Here is a 26,140-nt window from a genome sequence, read left to right on the forward strand (position 1 = left end):
ATGGAGTGAGCATACTTTGGGTACGACTTCAGGTCACGTCTGGTAGTGGTTGAGGGAACTATGGCGGCACTGAGGAACGTCTTGGACACCCTGCGTCATCTCGTGTTCTCTCACGCGAGAGTGTCGTGGTGCCATTTTTCAACAGGCCAATGCTCGTCCACACATGGCTCCGGCCTCTATGAACTGTTTGCATGAGGCTGAGGTACTTCCATGGCAGCAACATCTCGACTGCATCCCCATACCTGTATCCAAGATATCGAAGGCCGGTTACAACAGTTGTGCCTAGCTGGCCTCAGGAGAGGGTATATCGGCTTTAAGACATCAGTGTATGCATCCAGGCCAGAGGGTATGCAACGCCATACTGATAAGTGAACTCATAATGCCAACTTCGTTGTTAATGTGACTCGACTTTTCAATAACCTAACGGCGCTTCTCCACGCTTTGCGTCAAGCGGTGCATTTATACAACAGTTACTGATGCCTTGTTTCCGCAGACTAGGAAAGACTGATATTATTCAGGAAGTATCAGTAACAATGAGATGAGACAATTTGAGATATTTACGTCTGTCAAACCCTATCAAGTCAAGAACGCTTACAACACTGAGGTAATTGAATTCATGAAAATGTTTTTCGAGCGGGGTTTATGGTCACACAGAAGCTAAAGTTGATTGGTGAGATCTATCATACTATTTCGTTTTCCAAGACAATATTGTTTCCATTCGAATGGCTACAAGACTCCTAAATCCTCAAGATGTTTTTCTTAATGACAATATGTTGTTGTTGTGTTCAGTCCAGAGACTGGTTTGATGCAGCTCTCCATGCTACTCTATACTATGTAAGCTTCATTTCCCAGTACCTACTACAACCTACATCCTTCCGAATCTGCTTAATGTATTCATCTCTTGGTCTCCCTCTAAGATTTTTACCCTCCACGTTGCCTTCCAATACTAAATTGGTGATCCCCTGATGCCTCAGAACATGTCCTACCAACCGATCCCTTCTTCTAGTGAGGTTGTGCCACAAATTTCTCTTCTCCCCAGTTCTATTCAGTACCTCCTCATTAGTTAGGTGATCTACTCATCTTCTGTATCACCACATTTCGAAAGCTTCTATTCTCTTCTTGTGTAAACTATTTATCGTCCACGTTTCACTTCCATACGTGGCTACACTCCATACAAATACCTTCAGAAAAGACTTCCTGACACTTAAATCTATTCTCGATCTTAACAAATTTCTCCTCTTCACAAACGCTTTGTTCGCCATTGCCAGTCTACATTTTATATCCTCTCTACTTCGCCCATGATCCGTTATTTTGTTCCCCAAATAGATAAACTCATTTACTACTTTAAGTATCTCATTTCCTAATCTAATTCCCTCAGCATCGCCCGATTTAATTTGGCTACATTCCATTATCCTCGTTTTGCTTTTGTTAATGTTCATCTTACATCATCTTTTCGAGACACTGTCCATTCCGTTCAACTGCTCTTCCAGGTCCTTTGCTGTCTCTGACAGAGTTACAACGTCGTCAGCGAACCTCAAAGTTTTTATTTCGTTTCCTTGGATTTTAATGCCAACTCCGAATTTTTCTTTTGTTTCCTTTACTGCTTGCTCAATATACAGATTGAATAACATCGGGGATAGGCTACAACCCTGTCTCACTCCCTTCACAACCACTGCTTCCTTTTCATGCCCCTCAACTCATAACTGCATCTGGTTTCTGTGCAAACTGTAAATAGCCTTTCGCTCCCGGTATTTTACCCCTGCCACTTCACAATTTGAAAGAGAGTATTCCAGTCAACATTGTCAAAAGCTTTCTCTAAGTCTACAAATGCTAGAAACGTAGGTTTGCCTTTCCTTAATCTAGCTTTTAAGATAGTCGTAGGGTCAGTATTGCATCACATGTTCCAACACTTCTACGGAGTCCAAACTGATCTTCCCCGAGGTCAGCTTCTATCAGTTTTTCCATTCGTCTGTAAAGAATGCGTGTTAGTATTTTGCAGCTGTGACTTATTAAACTGATAGTTAGGTAATTTTCACATCTGTTAACACCTGCTTTCTTTGGGATTGGAATTACTATATTCTTCTTGAAGTCTGCGGCTATTTCGTCTATCTCATACACCTTGCTCACCAGATGGTAGAGTTTTGTCAGGGCAGGCTCTCCCAAGGCTATGAGTAGTTCTAATGGAATGTTGTCTACTCCCGGGGTCTTGTTTCGTCTTAGGTCAGTAATGAAGCAAAATTCTTCAATCACTCCAAAAGCTCGTATGATCTGCTCGCACGATCTGCTCGCACGATCTGAATAATTTTTAGATGGTAGAGTCTACATTTCGAAAATAATGACCCTGTCCCTGTTAGCAGCATCTGTCAAGAAACACAGGAACTCTTTGGAAGTAATGGTTGAAGTACTATTGGTAGTACTCGCTATTTAGATAAAATTCTGTAGGAGAATTCGAGCTGTCTTAGATGCCAAACTTCGTCTACATCTTATGTGATGGGTGTTCATATTACCTTCCTTACCCTAGTGACCACCAGTTCTTTATAATCTATTAGAAAGCCTCGGCCAGTGAGGCCGAGTGGTTCTAGGCGCTACAGTCTGGAACCGCGCGACCGCTACGGTCGCAGGTTCGAATCCTGCCTCGGACGTGGGTGTGTGTGATGTCCTTAGGTTATTTAGGTTTAAGCAGTTCTAAATTCTAGGGGTCTGGTGACCCCAGAAGTTAAGTTTCATAGTGCTCAGAAGCAGTGACCGAAACAATGTAAATTTTTCCGTACAACACTACAGATTGCGCAAAATACAAAAATTTGCAAAGCAGTTACCGGTACTCGTTTTTTTCTTAACTTCATCTTTGTAAACTTACTCTAATAAACAGGCAACATAAAAGGATATTGGAACAATTAAATTAGCCTTTCGACGACGAATTCAGATAAAATGCTTGTCTTTAGATATAGAAATAGGACACTTGAAACTTAGTGGAAAGAATTTAAGGAACATTCGCACAGTAATTTTTTCACTGATACTGGAATATGATAAGCACACATGTCAGCGAATTGACGGATGAGTGAGCGATACGTGGTCGTGCGGTAGCGTTCTCGCTTCCCACGCCCGGGTTCCCGGGTTCGATTCCCGGCGGGGTCAGGGATTTTCTCTGCCTCGTGATGGCTGGGTGTTGTGTGCTATCCTTAGGTTAGTTAGGTTTAAGTAGTTCTAAGTTCTAGGGGACTGATGACCATAGATGTTAAGTCCCATAGTGCTCAGAGCCATTTTTTTTTTTTAAGTGAGCGATAGCAGTAAGGATTTTTGTTTTGGCAATAATACGCTTAAACTAAGACTTGTCTATTAGTAGGCCCGATAAGGTAGGTAAAAGAAGACATAGGATACTGCCTTCACTCGTTAGATTCTAAGGCACGGTAGTTAATAAGAAACTTAGAAGGTAAGTTACAAAATTTATCAGCCCATAAAATGGAGAAATTTCTCAATTAGCTTAATAAATCCAGGTTTAGGTGACAAGTATCTACTTTTATCCACTGCCTGGAAAAATGAGTGAATCACCCTAAAGGGGAAGAGAAAACGAAATGAAACTCCATGCCTTGAGGTGGTATGTGATGTTATTTTAATAACCACTAAATCGATTCAGATTTACAAACAGCTTGGCAGTCTGAGTCCATTTATCAGTGTGACGTTGCACGGCTCCGGCCAAGCTGCATGCACTAATGCTGTTGGGAGGGGTGTCATAAGCCCCGTATATCCTCTTCTGAAGCTAATCATACCACAACTAGTCTTCATTATCTTCAGCGGAGTTGACGTCCGAGATAGTGCCATACTTGTTCTATCGGGCACAGATCTCAACGCCTTTCTGGCCTTGAAAGTACCTGACACACGCAGTTTAAGAGACATGCACCGTGTAGAGACGAACATTATAAAAGAAACAAAGGAAAACAAAGCGATACTGTTGCATGAGAAGTAACTCATAAAGACACATGATGTTCGCGACGCACCGGTTTGCTATCGGAGTTCCCTCAGTCTGTACCATCCCTGAACAGAAATAATGTGCTATGACTCGCCACCCCATGGCGGCAGGAGTAACTCTTCTGTGCCTCTCCTCGACATTGTAAGGTCGCTGTCAATTTCGTTTACGATTGTCATCCGGAATGGTGCAGAACCGTGATCCGTTGCAGCGCCGTTCACACAGACAGTTTATGATTCCCGGTCATGGCACCGCTCTAAATGCAGCCGTTTGTGTTGTGTAAATGGCAGCCTATGCATGGCGCAGCAAATCCCTCTCCCTGTTGCCGCTAGTTTTCGACCAATAGAGAGCGATGACACAGAATGTTTCATGGTGTTTATTACTCGTTCTCAAATGGCAGGAGCATAGGTGAAAGTCTAGAATGAAATTTTCACTCTACAGCGGAGTGTGCGCTGATATGAAACTTCCAGGCAGATTAAAACTGTGTGCCGGACCGAGACTCGAACTCGGGACCTTTGCCTTTCACGGGCAAGTGCTCTACCAACTGAGCTACCCAAGCACGACTCACGCCCCGTCCTCACAGCTTCACTTCTGCCAGTACCTCATCTCCTACCTTCCAAACTTTACAGAAGCTCTCCTGCGAACCTTGCAGAACTAGCACTCCTGAAAGAAAGGATATTGGGGAGACATGGCTTAGCCACAGCCTGGGGGATGTTTCCAGAATGAGATTTTCACTCTGCAGCGGAGTGTGCGCTGATATGAAACTTCCTGGCAGATTAAAACTGTGTGCCGGACCGAGACTCGAACTCGGGACCTTTGCCTTTCGCGGGCAAGTGCTCTACCAACTGAGCTACCCAAGCACGACTCACGCCCCGTCCTCACAGCTTCACTTCTGCCAGTACCTCATCTCCTACCTTCCAAACTTTACAGAAGCTCTCCTGCGAACCTTGCAGAACTAGCACTCCTGAAAGAAAGGATATTGGGGAGACATGGCTTAGCCACAGCCTGGGGGATGTTTCCAGAATGAGATTTTCACTCTGCAGCGGAGTGTGCGCTGATATGAAACTTCCTGGCAGATTAAAACTGTGTGCCGGACCGAGACTCGAACTCGGGAACTTTGCCTTTCGCGGGCAAGTGCTCTACCAACTGAGCTACCCAAGCACGACTCACGCCCCGTCCTCACAGCTTCACTTCTGCCAGTACCTCGTCTCCTACCTTCCAAACTTTACAGAAGCTCTCCTGCGAACCTTGCAGAACTAGCACTCCTGAAAGAAAGGAGAGCTTCTGTAAAGTTTGGAAAGTAGGAGACGAGGTACTGGCAGAAGTGGAGCTGTGAGGACGGGGCGTGAGTCGTGCTTGGGTAGCTCAGTTCGTAGAGCACTTCCCCGCGAAAGGCAAAGGTCCCGAGTTCGAGTCTCGGTCCGGTACATAGTTTTAATCTGCCAGGAAGTTTCGTATGTGAAAGTGTTTCGATGTGCTTGTGGCACAATACCGAGAGCATCCCTTGTGGTGGTCAGACGTGGTCGTCCGGAATCTTGATGACGAGTATACGTGCCTTCACGTTCCCATTCTATTTGACACTGGGTCAGTGTCACATCTGAATGCACCACAAATCTAGATGTTGCACGGACAGACGAACGGTGCTAATGGAGATTTACAATGAGGTCCCCTTCAAAGTATATCATGTGCTGTTAACGCTATTTCATACGAGTACGTGGTAACTCTGTGTCTTCCCCAGTGATCACTCAACTTTTGGTGCTGTTTAAGCCCTTATATTTCGTATCAGGTCTGGTAACAACACTACACAGCAGCAGCGCTAATGCACTCTGGTGGACATTCTACGTATCGCAGATAACTACAGTTCTAATAATTTACGTATCCACCGATGGTGTGGACATGTATGGAATTACGTTGACATGCCACCAAGTCTTCTTGGTGCTTCAGCTATTTTGTAGAGGAGTCTATTTTGTGGTGTACGCCAATACATAACTTCAATAATACTCAAAATTATTACCAAGAAGTCCCAGCCGATAATTTATGCCGACGAATATGACGTCATTGTCCACAAAATAGTCTGCTACTGGCGTACCAGATCCTTCTGTGAAACATCCGCCGTGGATCCAGACCATAACAGCTTTTAGCGTTCCATTCTGCGACGGTGTCTGTCGACATGTTAAGTAACTATTACAAATCGTGAATGCCAACAAGTATAATGATAATTTTAATAAATTTCAGTTTAAATAACAGGTGGAGAAAGTAATTTCTGGTTGAAATTCTAAACTAACAGACTTTTCTGCAGTATAGTACGTACCCCTGGACCATGAACATTGAGGTAAAGACAGTCTTCGGCCCCAGATATGACATGTCTTCGATCCTGGGGACACTGCGACCCCACCGCCAGGGCGTCTCTAACTCCAGACCACGCTGCTTTTGTCACTGGCGGCTGTGAAGAGATATTGTTTCATAATGTGTTAAACTTTCAAAAGCGGAAAGACTGAATTACACGAGTATTTAAAAAAGAACAATGAATCTGCAAGGCAATGGACGAAATAGAATTCGTTCTAACGGGAACTGTTCACGTATTAGATTGAAATACAGATTTATTTCACTCAGCTAAAAACTTATGGGATAATATTAAAACCTGAGGAATAATCATTATTAGTGTGTAAAGGATTTGGTGAGGAATGAGGGATCAGACCATCGATCTAGAAGTCAAACTGCTTCCCAGTGTAAACAAAATTGTCACACAATAAGACGCTGCAAAAGAGGTTATTACGAAACACAAGGAATTTTAGCGTTATAATTCCGAAAGCGTTCGTTCGTAGAATTCATCTGGCATCTCAAGAAATAACCATGACGGAAAAATCAGGCACATCCAAGTTCATACTAAATTTAAGCTACAGTCATTCTTGGATAAGAAGCATGCCTACAAGTATTCTGTCTCTTTTGCTGTCAATAGAGAAAGATAAAGAAATAAGAGGAAGCCAGGTTAAGAATAAGTAAGTACATTTACGCCCTTAAAGGTCGGTGAGACAAGTCTATGTTTATAACTGAGAAAGTGTTTAAGTAGTGCATTACTTCAGCGATGCATTTATCTAAGTCACACGTGGAAGCAAGAACAGAACAAAATCGAGTATATTTCACCAAGTGTGTTTGAGCTTGATGACATCGAACGCACTCTGTTTAGCTAAATGGCTTTAGTAACTCCATACAGTAGTATGTCAGACATTGGTAGCTCTCAGGTGTCATTGTTGACTGCGACGGGTTTCTTGCTCTGATAGTAGGCGTAATGTCACATGAAGAATTGTTAATAAACTCTCACAAAGAGTGTAAAAATAAATTTGGAAGGTAAACACGACCTTCAGTTTTCTGTCCCATGCAACTACACTCCTGGAAATTGAAATAAGAACACCGTGAATTCATTGTCCCAGGAAGGGGAAACTTTATTGATACATTCCTGGGGTCAGATACATCACATGATCACACTGACAGAACCACAGGCACATAGGCACAGGCAACAGAGCATGCACAATGTCGGCACTAGTACAGTGTATATCCACCTTTCGCAGCAATGCAGGCTGCTATTCTCCCATGGAGACGATCGTAGAGATGCTGGATGTAGTCCTGTGGAACGGCTTGCCATGCCATTTCCACCTGGCGCCTCAGTTGGACCAGCGTTCGTGCTGGACGTGCAGACCGCGTGAGACGACGCTTCATCCAGTCCCAAACATGCTCAATGGGGGACAGATCCGGAGATCTTGCTGGCCAGGGTAGTTGACTTACACCTTCTAGAGAACGTTGGGTGGCACGGGATACATGCGGACGTGCATTGTCCTGTTGGAACAGCAAGTTCCCTTGCCGGTCTAGGAATGGTAGAACGATGGGTTCGATGACGGTTTGGATGTACCGTGCACTATTCAGTGTCCCCTCGACGATCACCAGTGGTGTACGGCCAGTGTAGGAGATCGCTCCCCACACCATGATGCCGGGTGTTGGCCCTGTGTGCCTCGGTCGTATGCAGTCCTGATTGTGGCGCTCACCTGCACGGCGCCAAACACGCATACGACCATCATTGGCACCAAGGCAGAAGCGACTCTCATCGCTGAAGACGACACGTCTCCATTCGTCCCTCCATTCACGCCTGTCGCGACACCACTGGAGGCGGGCTGCACGATGTTGGGGCGTGAGCGGAAGACGGCCTAACGGCGTGCGGGACCGTAGCCCAGCTTCATGGAGACGGTTGCGAATGGTCCTCGCCGATACCCCAGGAGCAACAGTGTCCCTAATTTGCTGGGAAGTGGCGGTGCGGTCCCCTACGGCACTGCGTAGGATCCTACGGTCTTGGCGTGCATCCGTGCGTCGCTGCGGTCCGGTCCCAGGTCGACGGGCACGTGAACCTTCCGCCGACCACTGGCGACAACATCGATGTACTGTGGAGACCTCACGCCCCACGTGTTGAGCAATTCGGCGGTACGTCCACCCGGCCTCCCGCATGCCCACTATACGCCCTCGCTCAGTCCGTCAACTGCACATACGGTTCACGTCCACGCTGTCGCGGCATGCTACCAGTGTTAAAGACTGCGATGGAGCTCCGTATGCCACGGCAAACTGGCTGACACTGACGGCGGCGGTGCACAAATGCTGCGCAGCTAGCGCCATTCGACGGCCAACACCGCGGTTCCTGGTGTGTCTGCTGTGCCGTGCGTGTGATCATTGCTTGTACAGCCCTCTCGCAGTGTCCGGAGCAAGTATGGTGGGTCTGACACACCGGTGTCAATGTGTTCTTTTTTCCATTTCCAGGAGTGTATTTCCTCTGTGATACGCTAACTGGAGGCGCACTTAAAGGCTATCCCAGCACTAAGAGTAGGTCAGATAGGTAAAGTGGAGCGTTACTTAGCTGATCTTCAGAACGGCACTACAGCTTAAATCAATTGCTCGCCGTATCTATGTGGTTGTTGTTATCCTCCTCAATGTTTTAGTCATCAGCACGGTTGAATAAATTCTCTTTGAGACGGGGAGTCTATTCTTCCTTGCCGCATTTTTAACATGACTTTGTTAGGTGGAGTGACACTACTTGTGTTTCATAAACAAGAGCCGGCCGCGGTAGTCGAGCGGTTCTAGGCGCTTCAGTCCGGAACCGCGCGACTGCTACGGCCGCAGGTTCGAATCCTGCCTCGGGCATGGACGTGTGTGATGTCCTTAGGTTAGTTGGGTTTAAGTAATTCTAAGTTATAGGGGACTGATCACCTCAGATGTTAAGTCCCATAGTGCTCAGAGCCATTTGAACCCTAAACAAGACACTTTGAGTGATCGGCGCTCTTCATGGCCTTATCTGTAACGGATGTAACATTTTTGAGCAGTTCTCAGTTATCTAATGAAGATAAGCTTCAAGAGGATTTTAAAAGATTCCTAAGTGTTTTTATAATATCCGATGTTGTACAGATAAAAGTTTAATCGTAGACTGGTATTTATACCAATGGATATAATGATAAGTTTGCTGCACGGCTTCAGCTTCTAATAACGAGCAATGTTTGCGTTTGAGAGTTTTTACATTTAGCCTTTTCTACGTTTTAGTAATATTATTGATGCATTTACTGTAGCCAGTAACTTCATTTCCTGTAAGTCCTTAATTACCGTGGTTTTGTATCGCATGATTGAGTATGGTCTAAGACCGTGGTGTCTCCTTTTCCACATTTTTACTACTGCTGTCGAAGTAGTTGTGATGGGACCACTTATATGTTATATAGTCGTTACATTCATTTGCATTTGTCCACTTACTGAATTTTGCTTGAGAAATTGTCTGTCTCCATGTTACTGTACAAAGTTTAGCGTTGGTAAACGTCGAATGTAGCAGATGAAGCGACAAGAAAATTATATAAGCGCCTGCTGCTACTCTCATTCAGATGTCAAGGAATTTAAAACTCTGTCTTGTTTTATTCCTGAGGTACTTTGTCTCTTGTATTGAGCATCCCAAATACTGTAATTTCTGTACTGTGATACAATGCACACAGTCCATGTGGTTTTTATTCTTATGGTGTTCATTCTGTAAAACACATCGCCGGAAAAAATTAGTACACATTTTTGTAGGTTTCAAGTACAGTCAAGATTCATTGTTGCAACAATACATATTGAGTACATGAAATTGTTACATTTACAGAGCACCAGTACAAGCGGTTCTGAGGTACCAGGTGTCGACCAGTGCTGAAACACGCAGTTAGTAAGTGGTGCTGCCTCAATAGGCGGCATTACAGGCGCTGTCTCTGGCATACAGTTTATTGTAGAGATGGTAAACACAGTCCTGTGGTACGTTATATTACGCCTGCTCGACCTGTTCACGTAGTTCTATAAGAGCTGTTGAAGAGATGCACGTATCACTTCTCGTCCCATCGTATTTCCACACGTGGTTCGTTGAAGACAAGTCCTGAATTCGTGCTGGCCAGGGAAGATCCCGCAGGCCCTGAGTTTCACGGGCAGTGTGTGAGCGAGCACCATCCTGCTGGAACAACACACCAGCTTCCCATTGCAAGAACGGCAAAGATCGGCTCTAGCAGCATTCTGAATGTACTGGGTGCTGGTTGGCGTCCTCTCCAGAAACATGAAAGGTTAACGAGAGTTGTGGTTGATCGCACGCCGGACCATCAGTTCTGGGATGGCGCCAGCGTGTCTTGGACGCATGCACTCTACGAGACAGCGTTCACCAGGTCTGTGTTGCACACAGAAGCGACCATCTCTTGCATGCAGGCGAAATTTGCTTTCATCGCTGAAGACCTCGGCACGCCATGCATCTTCCAAGCGACCCTCTGACTGCATCAGCCGAGCTCTGTAAATGACTTAGTTGACAACATCGGTAGCTCCGTGAGGCTATTTGCAGATGACACGGTTGTCTACAAGAAAGTAGCAACATCAGAAGACTCGTACGTACTCCAGGAGGACCTGCAGAGGATTAATGCATGGTGCGACAGCTGGCAGCTTTCCCTAAACGTAGATAAATGTAATATAATGCGCATACATAGGGGCAGAAATCCATTCCAGTACGATTATGCCATAGGTGGTAAATCATTGGAAGCGGTAACGACCGTAAAATACTTAGGAGTTACTATCCGGAGCGATCTGAAGTGGAATGATCACATAAAACAAATAGTGGGAAAAGCAGGCGCCAGGTTGAGATTCATAGGAAGAATTCTAAGAAAATGTGACTCATCGACGAAAGAAGTAGCTTACAAAACGCTTGTTCGTCCGATTCTTGAGTATTGCTCATCAGTATGGGACCCTTACCAGGTTGGATTAATAGAAGAGATAGACATGATCCAGCGAAAAGCAGCGCGATTCGTCATGGGGACATTTAGTCAGCGCGAGAGCGTTACGGAGATGCTGAACAAGCTCCAGTGGCGGACACTTCAAGAAAGGCGTTACGCAATACGGAGAGGTTTATTATCGAAATTACGAGAGAGCACATTCCGGGAAGAGATGGGCAACATATTACTACCGCCCACATATATCTCGCGTAATGATCACAACGAAAAGATCCGAGAAATTAGAGCAAATACGGAGACTTACAAGCAGTCGTTCTTCCCACGCACAATTCGTGAATGGAACAGGGAAGGGGGGATCAGATAGTGGTACAATAAGTACCCTCCGCCACACAGCGTAAGGTGGCTCGCGGAGTATAGATGTAGATGTAGATGTAGATGCTGTGGCGTGAGTGGAAGTCGGGCTAGAGGTGAGCGTGCCCGTAGTCCCACTGCTAATGTCCGGTTCGCAACAGTTCGTGTTGACACGTCTGGGCTTTCAAGCCCCCTTACCTCTGCTGTGGTAGCTGTACGATCTACTACTGCTGCCCATAAAATACGACGATCCTGACAGGCGTCTGTGCTGTGTGGAAGTCCAGAACCTCATCTACAGGTTTGAGAATGTTCATATGACCACTGATGCAGCGCGACCAACTTGTGACAGTTCTCCGAAAGATAGACACAGATGGCGCTCTGATTCAAAATGGTTAAAATGGCTCTGAGCACTATGGGACTTAACATCTGTGGTCATCAGTCCCCTAAAACTTAGAACTACTTAAACCTAACTGACCTAAGGACATCACACATATCCATGCCTGAGGCAGGATTCGAACCTGCGACTGTAGCAGTCACGCGGTTCCGGACTGATGCGCCTAGAACCGCTCGGCCACCACAGCCGGCGGCTCAAAAATGGCTCTGAGCACTATGGGACTCAACATCTTAGGTCATAAGTCCCCTAGAACTTAGAACTACTTAAACCTAACTAACCTAAGGACATCACACACACCCATGCCCGAGGCAGGATTCGAACCTGCGACCGTAGCAGCCCCGCGGTTCCGGACTGCAGCGCCAGAACCGCTAGACCACCGCGGCCGGCCAGCCGGCGGCCATCTAGTGGTTGTGCCACTACGCAATCTGCTTATGGACGACATTGAAACTATTATTAGCTTTTATCAACTACCCTATCCCCAGCTGACATGTCGTCACCAGATCAAAATCGATGTCTTCTTTACAGGCCTATTACTTTTTTTCCGGGAGTGTATTTTCTGATTTAGGACGTTGTAACGCTACAGTAACTGCTTGTTCAGAGACACCTAAAAATTTTTATTACACACTGATTACAGTTTTTTCTTCATTTTAGAATAATTTCAAATACTGGCATTAAGTTTCTACACACATCATCAAAATATTAGAATGCGAATGTGTATAAAGCTTTTATTAGTACTCCATATGAAATACACCTACATTGCCAGTGCAGAGCTGTTCATTAAATTTAATAGTGTGCCGTCACAAGACTCACTCAGCTGTCGCACGTTAAAGCCCGCGGTACTGCGCGGGAAGCAAAGTTGAGCACTGCGACAAAGGCGCCACCGAGCGAAACTTCGCAGGACAGCCAGCAGTACGAGGAGTCTGTGGACGGTGAACGATTATCTACCTGGACCAGAGTGCAGCTGCCGTGTTGGACGGCAACGACAAGGAAGAGGGTTTTGGTCAGAGACTTGCGATACGGCGAGACTCGGTGCAGTCTGGCTAGCGGTTACTGAACCATATATATATATATATATATATATATATATATATATATATATATATATATATGTGTGTGTGTGTGTGTGTGTGACAGGGCGTCTCTCTCGTGTTGGAGGTCTGCAATGTTATTAAGTGGCGTGTGCTGCTGTGTGCACTGAGTGAATTCAGCCCGATAAGCGCACATTATAAAACCAGTACTTGCCTTCTAACTGTGCTTCATGTCTGTCAATTATTGATTCCCTAAGGTTTTCAGATGCGTATTCTTTTGCAGCTGGATTTGATGTCATTGGATTTTTAGTTATGTTCTGAGCAATCAGTCTACTTCTTATTTAACTTCCTGGCAGATTAAAACTGTGTGCCCGACCGAGACTCGAACTCGGGACCTTTGCAAAGTTTCATATCAGCGCACACTCCGCTGCAGAGTGAAAATCTCATTCTACTTCTTATTTAATTGTCACATGGCATATGATGCTTATTTTGACTGTATTTTTACTGTAAGATTTGTCTTAAAGATCTGAAGTAGAATCTGGTCCTTGCGCAATGGTTTTGTTTGTGACTTATAACATGCATGTATTTTAAATCAATTTTTTATTATAAAACCACTGATACCTCATCTGTTTTCACTGTAGTTGAATTACATGCTTTTACGTCAACATTTTGGTGTTAAATTCTTTTAGTTGAGTAGCTACAATGCTGATTTGTTTGCCCATGGTGTAACAGTTTTGGTCTGGAAAAAGTAATTCTCTTTTAAATTTCTATCTTGTGGTGTTTTTGTGAGAAAATAAATATTCAAAAGTTGTTTAAATAAAATAAAAATTATTTTAATAAGGGGAAAGAACCACTCAGAGCTCAATCCAGTCCTATCACTCCCTCTAGCGGCATAAATAACTAAGATTTCGTCGACTCAGTATTTCATAGCTGAACCATTAGCGTTTGCAGTACACTCAGTCTAAAAGCTCAGTTATAGACGTTGTTATATTTGTCCAGTCCAAGACTTCTATGGCTGTTAAGATCGTGCCAAGTGAGTTGTGGTGAGGAGTGTCATGAAAACATTATTCACCACAAAATATTTATTAGTCATAAATACAGGAGTGTCTTCCCCAGACGGTGCCAGCTCAATCGCGTCAGTGATGAGCGATTCTACTGAGCAGTAAGTGGTGTATGGCGCGTGGCACTTAGGCTGCGTCGACAGAAGGGTCGCACGGCAGCCGTTATGTTATGACCTGGTCATGGCTCCCTGGTGTCGCATCCGTTGTGGCCCTCAATGGATGGTAGCGGACGGCTGCCTTTGTGGGCTTATCTCCGAAGCGCTCTCCTTGAGCATATGTGCCCAGGAGACTCGCCTTCCATCCAAGGCTGAAGTACTCGTTGTCGTCTAGAGTTTGACCGATGGCCTGTGATTGGGAGTCAGAGGCCAGCAACATCAGTGGCGGCTGCAGGTAGGGGGTGAGCGGCAGCGGTGGCTCTGATGGCGGATGACGAACAGCTTCTTGATCCTGCTGGTCATGCCTCTAATAAGCCAGCAGAATGATGATGCTCTCTCTACCCCATTAGCGTGACTCAGAGGCTGCAGCTTACAGTTGCAGAGTCTCTATAGCCAGATTTGCGGCTCCGTAGATGATTGCAGACAATTAGGTGTGCAGAGAGTCCACTGACAAAGCCTCCTCCATATCACAGGACAGCTGCAACTGAGAGAGATTAAGAAAGGCCTAGTGTTTACGCTGGCTATCTCTGTGTGCTCTGCTGCGGTGAGGGTAGCGCTGACAGCATGTGTATTAGTTTTCTTGTGTAGTCAGCTCTCCTAGTGGCCTCAGCCTTTCGTAACTTCATCTTTCAGACGCTCTTTTCTGTTTCATCTGTGGCTGAATAATTACTGTTGCGTTATAATTGGGCTTCCTTGTGACACTTTGCTCCGTCACCCGTATCACGGTATCTCTCTGTTGCCACGATGTCACTCTGCTTTGTTTGCCGACTGGGGCACTTGGCCGGTCCCACTTGTCACAATCGCTCCCGCGTTCACGCCGGCCGTGATGAGCAGTACCTTTTAGCTGGCAGTTTGCTGGTCGCTGGCTCAGGAAGCCTACTTCTGTTGTCACCAGTGCGATACCATCCCCAGGCGTAGCAATACACTGTGAAGAAAGAACCCCCTGGGAAGAACATATGTAAATTTCCTCTTTCGGTATTTTGCATCACTCTTAATTTCGTCGTTGCCCAGGAACGGCTCCGTTATGTTTTACACCGTTAGAGAAAATAATTAAGTGTTTGGCAAACCATTCTGTTGTATCTCCAGCTACCAGTAGAAAGTAAACTAATATTAGGTTTCGTATCACATGTATATAAAGATCCTTTACACCTCGTACTGTATAAGGAAAAACAGACAGGAGAATCATGCTGCAACAGGGGTACTGTCTGGCGCTGAAGCCGTTTCGCTTCAAAGGCTACCACTCGCCTTCCTAAAGGCTACCACTCATTTTCCTTACTGAGAATCCGGTGACTGTAAGGCTTAATAAATTAAGCTTCGTAAATTCAACTTTTTGTGATCGTTAACTGCAATTTTGACGATGCTCAACAGCTGGTATTCTCGTATCTGTTGGAGGTTTCTGCCAACGAAATGGTAACGTTATCAGTTCACGATATGGACATATTTTCTCTTCTACATATTCCCATACATAAAATAATGCAATCGAAAGGTTTCTACGTTCTTTTCCTAAGGACTGCCATGGAAACTTATTCTAAATACTTAATTGCCTCGGACATAGTTTAGTACAATCATGTTTACATTACATAACCCATTCTCAAATTGCATATGACGTTATTAGTTGACTTTTTATCTCCAACGTATGATAAACTGACTGTCACAAATCAGTTAAATTCATTCACTCGCCAGAACCCCGCACATTGTTCGGTTGACTACCAAGTTCAGAATTGGTTGGCTTACTTTACTCAGACCACAAGCAGTGCTCCTGACTGTGTTAGTACTTTTCCTTCCTGATCAGCACGACACTCAGGCAAGTGCTTCTCTCGGGGCCGCGCAACAACCAGCCACGTGTGGACCCGCTCAGCGATGATACAATCCGACGAAAAATCTGCAGTGAAAGCCAGTAAAATTCTACTGCTTTGCTGCTGTGACACTAACAGCAATTGTACTCTTAAAAAATTTCCTCAGCCGGGCCGTGTCTGTCTAGTAAAGAACCGATACATTTTCTGTACCCTACAAGTAGAGATTTTCTTGCACACTTGTCCACATTGTTGGAAGCTTTCTAGTCTATTATTTTATGATAGTACGTGGGTTGGAACTTTAATAGTGGCAACTATTTATTTACAGCTCGTACAAAATAGAAACGTGTTTCAAAGTTTTACTGACCTTCTAAGCAGTCACCAGCGTTGTGTATAACCCGTTGCCAGCGATGTGGAAGTCGTACGATACTCTTAGCAGTGCTAGTTTGTTGACAGTTGGAGCGGCGCGGTCATATTGCCCGACGAATTTGTAGCAGTTGTGAAGTGAAGGCAGTGAAGTGTTTCCTTCAGTTTAGAAATCGAGTTGAACTCACGACGGCTTAAGTCAGGGGAGTACAGTTAGTGGTATAGCACTTAGCAGATGCATCAGTCTAACAAATCAGTAACAGCTTGCACTGTACGTGCTTGAGCATTTTCCTGCAAAATGATGGTCAGGTCCAGCAGAAAGTGTCATCACTTCTGTCTCTAAACTGGTCGTAGATTGTGTTCTAAAAATTAACAGCAGGACCTGACCATCATTTTGCAGGACAATGCTCAATCACGTACAGTGCAAGCTGTTACTGATCTGAAACTTCCTGGCAGATTAAAACTGTCTGCCGGACCGAGACTCGAACTCGGGACCTTTGCCTTCCGCAGGCAAGTGCTCTACCATCTGAGCGACCCAAGCACGACTCAGGAGAGCGTCTGTGAAGTTTGGGAAGTAGGAGACGAGCTACTGGCGGAAGTAAAGCTGTGAGGGCGGGGCGTGAGTCGTGCTTCGGTAGTTACGTTACGTGCGTATGTTGTATCTAAGGATGCGGCCAGTACTAAGTTATGTATATAAACTTCCATTTACTGGCTGCAAATTAAATAGATGATAAACCCTGTTGCTCCAGGTATGACCCTACAGTCATGTACATGTAATATCTTTATATAAACTGAAGAGCAAAAGAAATTGGCACACCTGCATAATACCGTGTAAGGCCCCCGCGAACACGCAAAAGTGCCGCAGCACAAAGTGGCATGGACTCGACTAATGTCTGCAGTAGTGCTCGAGCGAATTGAGACCACGAACCCTGCAGGGGTGCCCATAAATTCGTAAGAGTAGAAAGGGGTGGAGATAAGCACTTTGCGAGGCATCACAGATATGCTCAATGAAGTTAACGGCTCGGGAGTTTGGTCGCCAGCTGACGTATTCAAACTAAAAAAGTTTTCCTGGAGCCACTCTGTAGCATTTCTGGAGGTTTGGGCTGTCGCATTATCCTGTTGGAATTGCCAAAGTCCGTCGGAATTCACAATGGACATGAGTGGATGCAGGTGATCAGACAGGATGCTTATGTACGTGTCACCTGTCAGAGTCGTATCTAGACGTATTAGCAGTTCCATTTTAGTCCACCTGCACTCGCCCCACGCCATTACAGAGTCTCCATCAGCTTCCGAAAGTTGTTGATGGCACTGCATTGAAATCTGCAACAATTTGCGGAAGGGTTGCACTTCTGTCACGTTGAACGATTCTCTTCAGTCGTCGTTGGTCCCGTTCTTGCAGGATCTTTTCCCAGCCGCAGTGGTGCCGGAGATTTGATGTTTTACCGGATTGCTGATAGTCATGGTACACTCGTGAAATGGTCGCACGGGAAAAACCCTCACTTCATCGCTACCTTGGGGATGATGTGTCCCATCGCTCGTGCGCCGACTGTAACACCACGTTCAGGCTCACTTAAATCTTGATAACCTGCCGTTGTAGCAACAGTAACCTGTCTAACAACTACGCCAGATACTCGTTGTCTTTAATAGGCGTTGCCGACCGCAGCGCCGTGTTCTGGCTGTTTTCATATCTATACCAGTTTCTTTGGCACTTAGTGTAGTAATCATGGATATCTGTAATCTATTTGACCCTAAACCTAGTTATGTACTTGTTTTGTGCTGTGAGCCGTATCAGTGTTTATTATCCAGTTGGAACCACGTTCCTGTTTCTCGGTTTGTTACGTAACATCGTTTAAAAAAATTTCGTAAATAGTTGGTTAATATAACCTTCGAAATAATCAAGTAGGTATCGTTGCCTTAGTGCGGTGGCGTCGCCTGGAGGCCAAGGTTGTAACCACTTGACATGGGCTCTAAGGTGCATCGGCTTCAGTCTTCCTGACAAGGGAAACGCCCCATGCCACCCCCATCAGATTTAGTGGTAACAGGGCCAAGTGGACAGCCCATCAAAAACTGAACACAGATAAAGCTTGATAACAGGAAGAAGATGTACTGAGTTGTGAAAAGGAAGGCAAAATAGAAACAGCGAACGGTTCAAGAACAAGAAGTGCAAGATGGAACAGCCAACAAGAAAAATGGCGTCGTGGTTAAGTGTTCACAGTGTCAGCCTGCCAACAAGGAGAGCCTTGTGCAAACCTCCCTGATGCCACTTTTTTCCGCTATTCGCTTTATCAAAATTTGTCACTGTTTCTTGGTGCAACGTCCGTTTGCAGTAGCGAGGTGTAGGGTAGGGGCCTATAATGAAAGTTGATTCTGCACGACTACTCTGTTAGCAGCCGAAAGGAAGTGTCTTTCGTATGGGAACCTCGAACCTTTAATAAAAAGGCGACAAATCAACTGAATCCTCCACTGCAAAACCTGTCTGGTGTGTCATACAAGGCATTCGTGACAGTACGTGTGTCATTGATAGGAACGTTCTTACCGACGCACCTAATTTTACGACTGGTAAGTGAGTGAGATGTGCCTCGTTGCCCCATGTAGGTGCTCGTATGAATGCCAATGTGGTCACTCCCAAGGAAATAATGAAAACGTAATAGTTTGTCACATAACCTACCACAAACGATCGCAATAGTTTCATAGTCATGCATTTGTTCTGTGCTCTATCAAAACATAGGCTTTTAACATTTCTAAAGTTGCTCTCCGTTTTGGATTCTTGACTCATGAATTCCTTTGTTGTAACATAGTTCACACCCGCTTATTTGTTTTTTTCACTCTGTGACACGTCTTTGTCGTATCTCGCCTGCTCTCATTATTCATTACATTTACGTGCGACGGTAACGTATTCTTACCGCATGACTCATTCTATAACCAGTGTAGTATGACAACTGCCAAGACTATAGAAAGAGAAAAAAAAACATTTCAATGACCAGATGAACAGGTCATAATGCTGTGGAACAAAAAAATAAATGGCAGAAAGAAGCTTCAAACACGGCTTGCCCGATTAGCAGTCCGACACTACGACCACTTACCCTCGCCGTCGTTGCTGTCTCAGGCTAATGTTTATTGCACTCCTTGTTCATGGACAGTTCACTCTTTCTACTTTCCTGTTTTTCACAGTTCAGTACACCTTCTTCCTGTTTTCGTGATTGATCAGTTTTTGACGTACTATCAACTGGGCCATCTTACCACAAGATCTGAGGGGGTGCGATTGGGAGATTCCCTTGTGAGTTGTTGTCGTTGAATTACCTTTACTGATGTACGTGTTTCTGCCCCTGTGCTACTTATCAAAACTGTGTGAAGCTGCATTATTATAACTGGAGCATATTTTCAGTATGTCGACGAGACTGATGTGTAATCATATTTCCGGGAGGAACGTAATTTGTATTATTCACATAATGTGGTTCCTTGTGTATAGACTAACTGTTGTACGATCATGCAGATTACTAAATTTACGTTATCTGAGAATGACAGTTAATTACTATCGAAACTGCTCACGAAATAGACTATTTCATATTAAGCGATCTTGCCTTCTAATATAATAAACTATCAATGAAAATGTCTCTACTATGAAAGGCGAAACGCGTCTGGAAAAAAAATATTAATACTGCAGCGAGGCAAAGGTGTTTAATTTCTAAAAGAATATTTATATACTTGTTTTTATATACTTATATACTTGTTGCAGAATATAGGCCCGCTAACAAGCTTGTAATATACGCTCCTTTCGGCTTCCACTATCTGCAGCGCCGCGCGGGGTAGCCGCGTGGTCTTAGGCGCCTTGTCACGGTCCGTGTGGCTCTCCCCGTCGAGGTTCGAGCCCTCCCTCGGGCATGGGTGTGTGTGTTGTCCTTAGCGTAATTTAGTTTAAGTACTGTGTAGGCTTAGGAACCGATGACCTCAGCAGTTTGGTTCCGTAACACCTTACCACAAATTTCCAATTTCCCTTCTGCAGCGCTCAGGCAAAAAATCTTCCTGAACATGTGCCACACGTCAGTATTTTGTCAACAGTTCCTCCTGTGTCATTATACTAAACACGAATGTGCAGTCGTAAAGTATTCACCTTGTGGCACGAAAAACTGTGAATTGCACAATGAATGCAGCGTTTTTGTTGAGGTTTCTCCTCCTAGATTAATGCACATCTGTCACTTAGGAATGAAAGTGAAGGGGACGCAATCTTTTACGTAAACTGCACAACAGCGTGTGAAGTATGGCAAAACTTGTAATTCTTACAGTATTTCGACATAATAAAGAAAGGACACGAGAGAAATAGAAATGACTATTCAATTGACTCAGCATGGGGCCACATACGTTACCCAGAATTTGCACCAGGGGCCAACCAAGTAGAGCCTCGACATTTCTGTACAGTGTCCAAAAAGACATGGCAGGCACATCGTCATTCGAACCAACATGCATCGCTCCGTTATTGGAATAACAGAGGGCACACGAATTGTTTGAGACGGTCGACAACGAACACAGCAATGTGCCGTTGGAAGCAGGAGTCCCCTGGAACCAGGGAGCACAGAAGAAATGTGTGCAATGACTCCTATCTAAACTGAAATTGACTAAGGTTTTAGATTGTTTCACGATGTCGTCTACTGTTAATTTGCTGACTGGGGCGCCAAAGACTGACTGCAAAAACTGTTAAATCGATAGACAGTTTTCAATGTTTATAGTTCATAACGGTACTAGAGATAGTAATTTTCACCGCATTTTTTTACCATAAATTCATTATTATTTTAGTTAACATAAATAGAGAAACGTTATCGATGACATGAAATATGCTCTTTGAAGAAAGGTAATAGCCTACAATTTGGACTAAATAAATAAATACTCGACTGGGTACATATGTTTAAATATCGCTCTTCCAGACACTGTCCTTATATTTCCTACAGCTGACGGTGAAACGTAGTTTCTGTGCTGACGTGGGTTTGTTACCACACAGGAGGAACACATGCTTCGAGATGCACTGATCTGACGTAAGTCATGGGTTACATCCTGATATCGTGTAGGACCTCTTTTCCCCGGCGTAATGCAGCAACTTTATGTGGCGTGGAATCAACATGTTGGAAGTCCCCTGCAGTAATATTGAGCCATGCTGTCTCTGTAGTCATCCATTATTGCGAAAGTGTAGCCAGTCAAGAATTTTGTGCACGAGTGGACCTCTTTACTATGTCACATAAGTATTCGACGGGATTCATGTCGGGTGATCTGGGTGGCCAAATCATTCGCTCGAATTGTCCAGAATATTCTTCAAACAAATAGAGAAGAGCTGCTGATCGATGGCGTGGATTTTCACCCATAAAAATTCCATCGTTATTTGAGAACACGAAGTCCATGAATGGTTGCAAATAGCCTCCAAGTAACCGGACGTAATCATTTCCAGTAAATAATCGGTTCAGTCGGACCAGAGACCCAGAGCATTCCATTTAACACAGGCCACACCATCATGGAGCCACCATCAGCTTGCAAAGTGCCTTGCTGTCAACTTGGGTTCATGGCTTCGCGAGAGGGTCTACTCCTCACTCGAACCCTACCATCAGCTCTCACTAAGACGTATCAGACCAGGCCGCGGTTTTCCAGTCCTCCAGGGCCCAACCGATATGGTCACGAGCCAGGCAATGTCGTGCTGTTAGCAAAGGCACTCGCGTCAGTCGTGCTGCCGTAACCCATTAGCGCCAAATTTCGTAGCATTTTCCTAACGGATACGTTCGTCGTATGTCCCACGTTGATTCACGCACTGCTGCTTGTCTGTTACCACTGTCAACTCCCCAGCAATTAATTGAAGGCCGTCGGCCACTACGTTCTCCGTGGTGAGAGGTAATGCCTGAAATTTCTCGGCACACTTCATCACTGTGGATCTCGGAATATTGAATTCCCTAACGATTTCCGAAATGGAATGTCCCAAGCGTCTAGCTGCAACAACCATTCCGCGTTCACAGTCTGTCGAGTCCAGTCGTGCGGTCATAATCACGTCGTAAACCTTTTCACATGAATGGCTTCGATACAAATGACATCTGTTGCCAATGCACTGGCCTTTTATACCTTGTGTTCGCGATACCACCGCTATCTGCTATGTGCATATCGCTATCCCATGACTGTCACCTTATAGTTTGTATATATACTTTCAGGTACTTCAACTTTATTTATTTAAGTCGCAGAGGAAAACTAAATGCTTGTACTTGCCTGGAAACGCAGATCTCCTACTGGAGGCTCTGCATATGGAATGCCTTGAAACCTGTATATGGGATTTCCGGTGTATGTCTGTGACAACCGTCCTCTGAGGGTCCCTTCTTGTGTGTTCACTGTAACGTAGTCTTGCGCCTGTAACAGAGAAGATCGTTAAAGAGGTATTAACTACAGAGATAAGATGGACAGGTCTTTTCCCAGATACCGGATTCTGGTTGTCCATCCATGCTTTAAGTCGGATAGCCGGACATCCAGGGACCGGGTATCGGGTCGAACACTTCCACAGAGCATGTCGTAACGCGTGGGTCTGAGAAAACCCAGGGAGGTCATGAGTGTACGATAGGACGGATTCAGGTAAATTCGGGCGTCGTCAATTATGACTGAAGCGAATGGATAACACATCGATTCACATACCTGACTGTTTGATTTGCTGTGACTTGTGATCACGTTCTACATCTACATCTAGATGACTGCTCTGCAATTTACATTTAAGTGCCTGTCAGAGGTTCATCGAGCCACTTTGACAATGATTATTCCAATCTCAAACAGCGCGCGGAAAAAACGAACCCCTATATCTTTCCGTGTGAGCTCTAATTTCTCTTATTTTATTATGATGATCGTTTCTCCGTATGCAGGTCGGCGTCAACAAAATATTTTCGTATACAGAGGAGAAAGTTGGTGATTGAAATTATGTGAGAAGATTCTACCCCAATGAAAAACGCTTTAAAAAATAAAAAAATAAAAAAAAACGATGTCCACCCCAAATCCTGTAACATGTCAATGACACTCTCCTCCATTTCGCGATATTACAAAACGTCCTGTTCTTCTCTGAACCTTTTCGATGTACTCCGTTAATCCTATCTCATAAGGATTCCAGACTGCACTGTAGTAGCCCAAAAGAGGATGGACAAGCGTAGTGTAGGCAGCCCCTTTAACAGATCTGTTAAATTTTCCGAGTGTTCTGTCAATAAAAGGTGTGTGGAAAAACAACAGTTGCTGTGCTTTTTTTTCAATTTAAGTTGTTCGTAATTCCTGGGAATTTAGTTGAATTTACGGCCTTTAGTTTTGACTGATTTATTGTGTAACGAAAGTTTAACGGATTCCTTTTAGCATTTATGTTGATGACCTCAAACTTTCATTATTTAGGGTCAACTGCCAATTTTTGCACCATGTAGATATCTTTTCTAAATCGTTTAGATATTTGCTTTGGTCTTCCAATGACTTTACCGGACAATAAACGATATCATCACCCGCAGATTACCTAAGACAGTTGCTTAGATTGTCTCCTAAATCATCTTTCACGTGTTATTAGAGATCACCACTGAAAATAATTTGGTAACTGCAAGGTAAATTGGATCAAATGTCCATGGTAAAAATGGTCTCGTGTCTGGAAATATTTTGATATCAACAGTGACATTAAAGTTTTTTGTTTGTTAGTTGTGCAGAGTGGCGGAGAAGGAAAAAAAGCAGTTATATACCAAAGCCTCAGCTTATCTTTCATTCTTCTACACTGAATTGATTAATTACACTGATGAACAATGTGTTTGTCCTTAGACATCATAATTAATATTGTTAAGTAGTTACTTATTTATCGAATGCTAGATTTAATCAAACTTGTTTGATCGCTAGTATACTTTTGTGGAACGTAGTTATAAAAAAAACATTTTAAGTAATAAAGTTACCTAATCCAATGAAATATTTTTTGTCTAACAGGTATTTCAGTTACGAAAAATCATTTGAAAACTAAATACCCAGATAATTTCTAAGCAATTAATAAATATAAACGCGCTACCGTACCTACGCCGTCCATCGACGTTCCTGGTTCAAGTTCAGTATGAAGAGAAAACCAACTGACTATGTCAGAACCATTTGAAGAAAATGCTCAGGGATGTTAACGACGCAAAAGGCGAAAAATATCGTTATTTAATAGCAGAGATGATTGCGCTAGATGACGAACTATTATCTGTCGTAGAAAGGACCGTATTTACAAGACTCCTAAAATAAGTTCTCTCCTGTTACAAAATGCAAACCATACGTTCATTTCCCAGTGAACTATTCCTGATATCTACGACAGAATAGATGGAAAAACTGAAGAAACGTTTCACATACTCCACTGTTCCTGTAACTTCTGATATTTGGAACCACTTGCATAACAATGGTAGCTTCCTGCATTTCAAACCTAATTGATTGTCTCCTGAATTTCAGCTTGAACACAGAGTTATAGCTATAAAGCCTCTTCTAGGTTCTCATACTGGATGAAATACGTAATACTATAGCAGATGCCTACGATACTGATCAAAGCAAAATACACTTACTCGTTCATGACAATGACGCTACTGTTTTATCCTTTCTCCTCAGGGGGGTGCAAAAGACGTTGAACGCCCAGCCTGAAGTAACAGTTATGATCACCGCTGGTAGGGGTCTTGTACTACACTTCAATCATTCGAGCTTAGCTCAAGACAGACTGTTGGCGATTCAAAAGGAGCTAAATTTGCTAGGGCATCAGTTGGTGCAAGATATTAGCACGAGGTGGAACTTCACCTTTTATATCGTAGGGCGCCTGTTAGAGCAAGAAGGGGTTGTCTCGATGTATGTGGTTGATAACGAGACGCTTACTAATCTGACACCTCATCGGTGGTGTTTGATGGAGCAGTGCGTTAAGGGATCTGTTACGAAAATGACTGTCAGCTGTCAGTTTTTAAATTTTTATCTTAAATTATTCTCTGCAGTTTTCTGAACAAGAAAATGTTTACTTTGAGGAAGTCAGACCGAAGGAAGCGCCAAAATTACAGGTATTTAAAAGTGGCTGCACACAAGATGATAGGTACATCCATATCACGCAGACAGCTATTTTAAGAACGGAATTCGGTTCTCACTTGTTTTTAGTCTCCAGTGTTGTCTTACCTGTGAGAACATACGGTAGCTTCACTTTGGATATACAGAAAGTTAAGTCCTTATTTTGCCACTAACATCTGTGGGACCCGTTTTGGTAGTTCTGTATGGACCTTCATCAAAAACTCCAAAAAAGTGCAGGAAATCTTTTAATACACAGCAAATTATATCCTTTGAGAAAGGTAGTATTGGCTATCTTCTTCCATAAAACTTCCACAGGTGAAAACCCATCTCATGTACTCTGCTCATCTGGCAGTGAGTCATGGTTTGACGACCAGAGGGCTATTGTTTAAGGTAAAATCGTAGACTATAAGCATTCTTTGTCATTTTGTTTAGTGAAAGCTGCCTCAGTAACACAAAATTATTAGAGAGTTTTGGGAACGGATACCAAACACTGTTCTGGTAGCACCGAATACTTTGAAAATAGTCTTGAAATTCCGGACGAGTTAGCCAGCCTTAGGTTTTCCGTTACTCATCTGTATCACCTGAGTGAATTTTCAAGGTGGTTGCTTCAAATCTTCAAATGGCTTACTTCATTTTGAAAGCCTTTTCTTCCTATAATATGGAGCAGTTAAGAACGTTTCCTCACAGGCACATACATTACTAATGGGAGAGCGAAGGGAGGGGAAAGTCATATAAGACAGAA

General features: G+C 44.1%; 1 protein-coding gene and 1 non-coding gene across 2 annotated transcripts in view; both read right to left on the minus strand.

The window, feature by feature from the left end:
• The window catches only part of LOC124775779 (esterase FE4-like), an 85,146-nt gene extending 62,321 nt beyond the window's left edge, over positions 1-22,825 (minus strand). The window contains exons 1-4 of the mRNA XM_047250608.1: positions 22,808-22,825; positions 22,600-22,737; positions 6,276-6,407; positions 5,979-6,126 (exon numbers count right to left, since the gene is read on the minus strand). Coding sequence (XP_047106564.1) covers positions 5,979-6,126; positions 6,276-6,407; positions 22,600-22,737; positions 22,808-22,825 — 436 coding nt within the window. The remainder of the gene's footprint in view (positions 1-5,978; positions 6,127-6,275; positions 6,408-22,599; positions 22,738-22,807) is intronic.
• Trnas-uga lies at positions 4,450-4,524 on the minus strand. The gene has a single exon. It is a non-coding gene; the product is annotated as a tRNA-Ser (tRNA).
• Positions 22,826-26,140: the final 3,315 nt, after the last annotated feature.

This window comes from Schistocerca piceifrons, chromosome 2, assembly GCF_021461385.2.
Source record: "Schistocerca piceifrons isolate TAMUIC-IGC-003096 chromosome 2, iqSchPice1.1, whole genome shotgun sequence".
Classification (NCBI taxonomy): Eukaryota; Metazoa; Arthropoda; class Insecta; order Orthoptera; family Acrididae; genus Schistocerca; species Schistocerca piceifrons.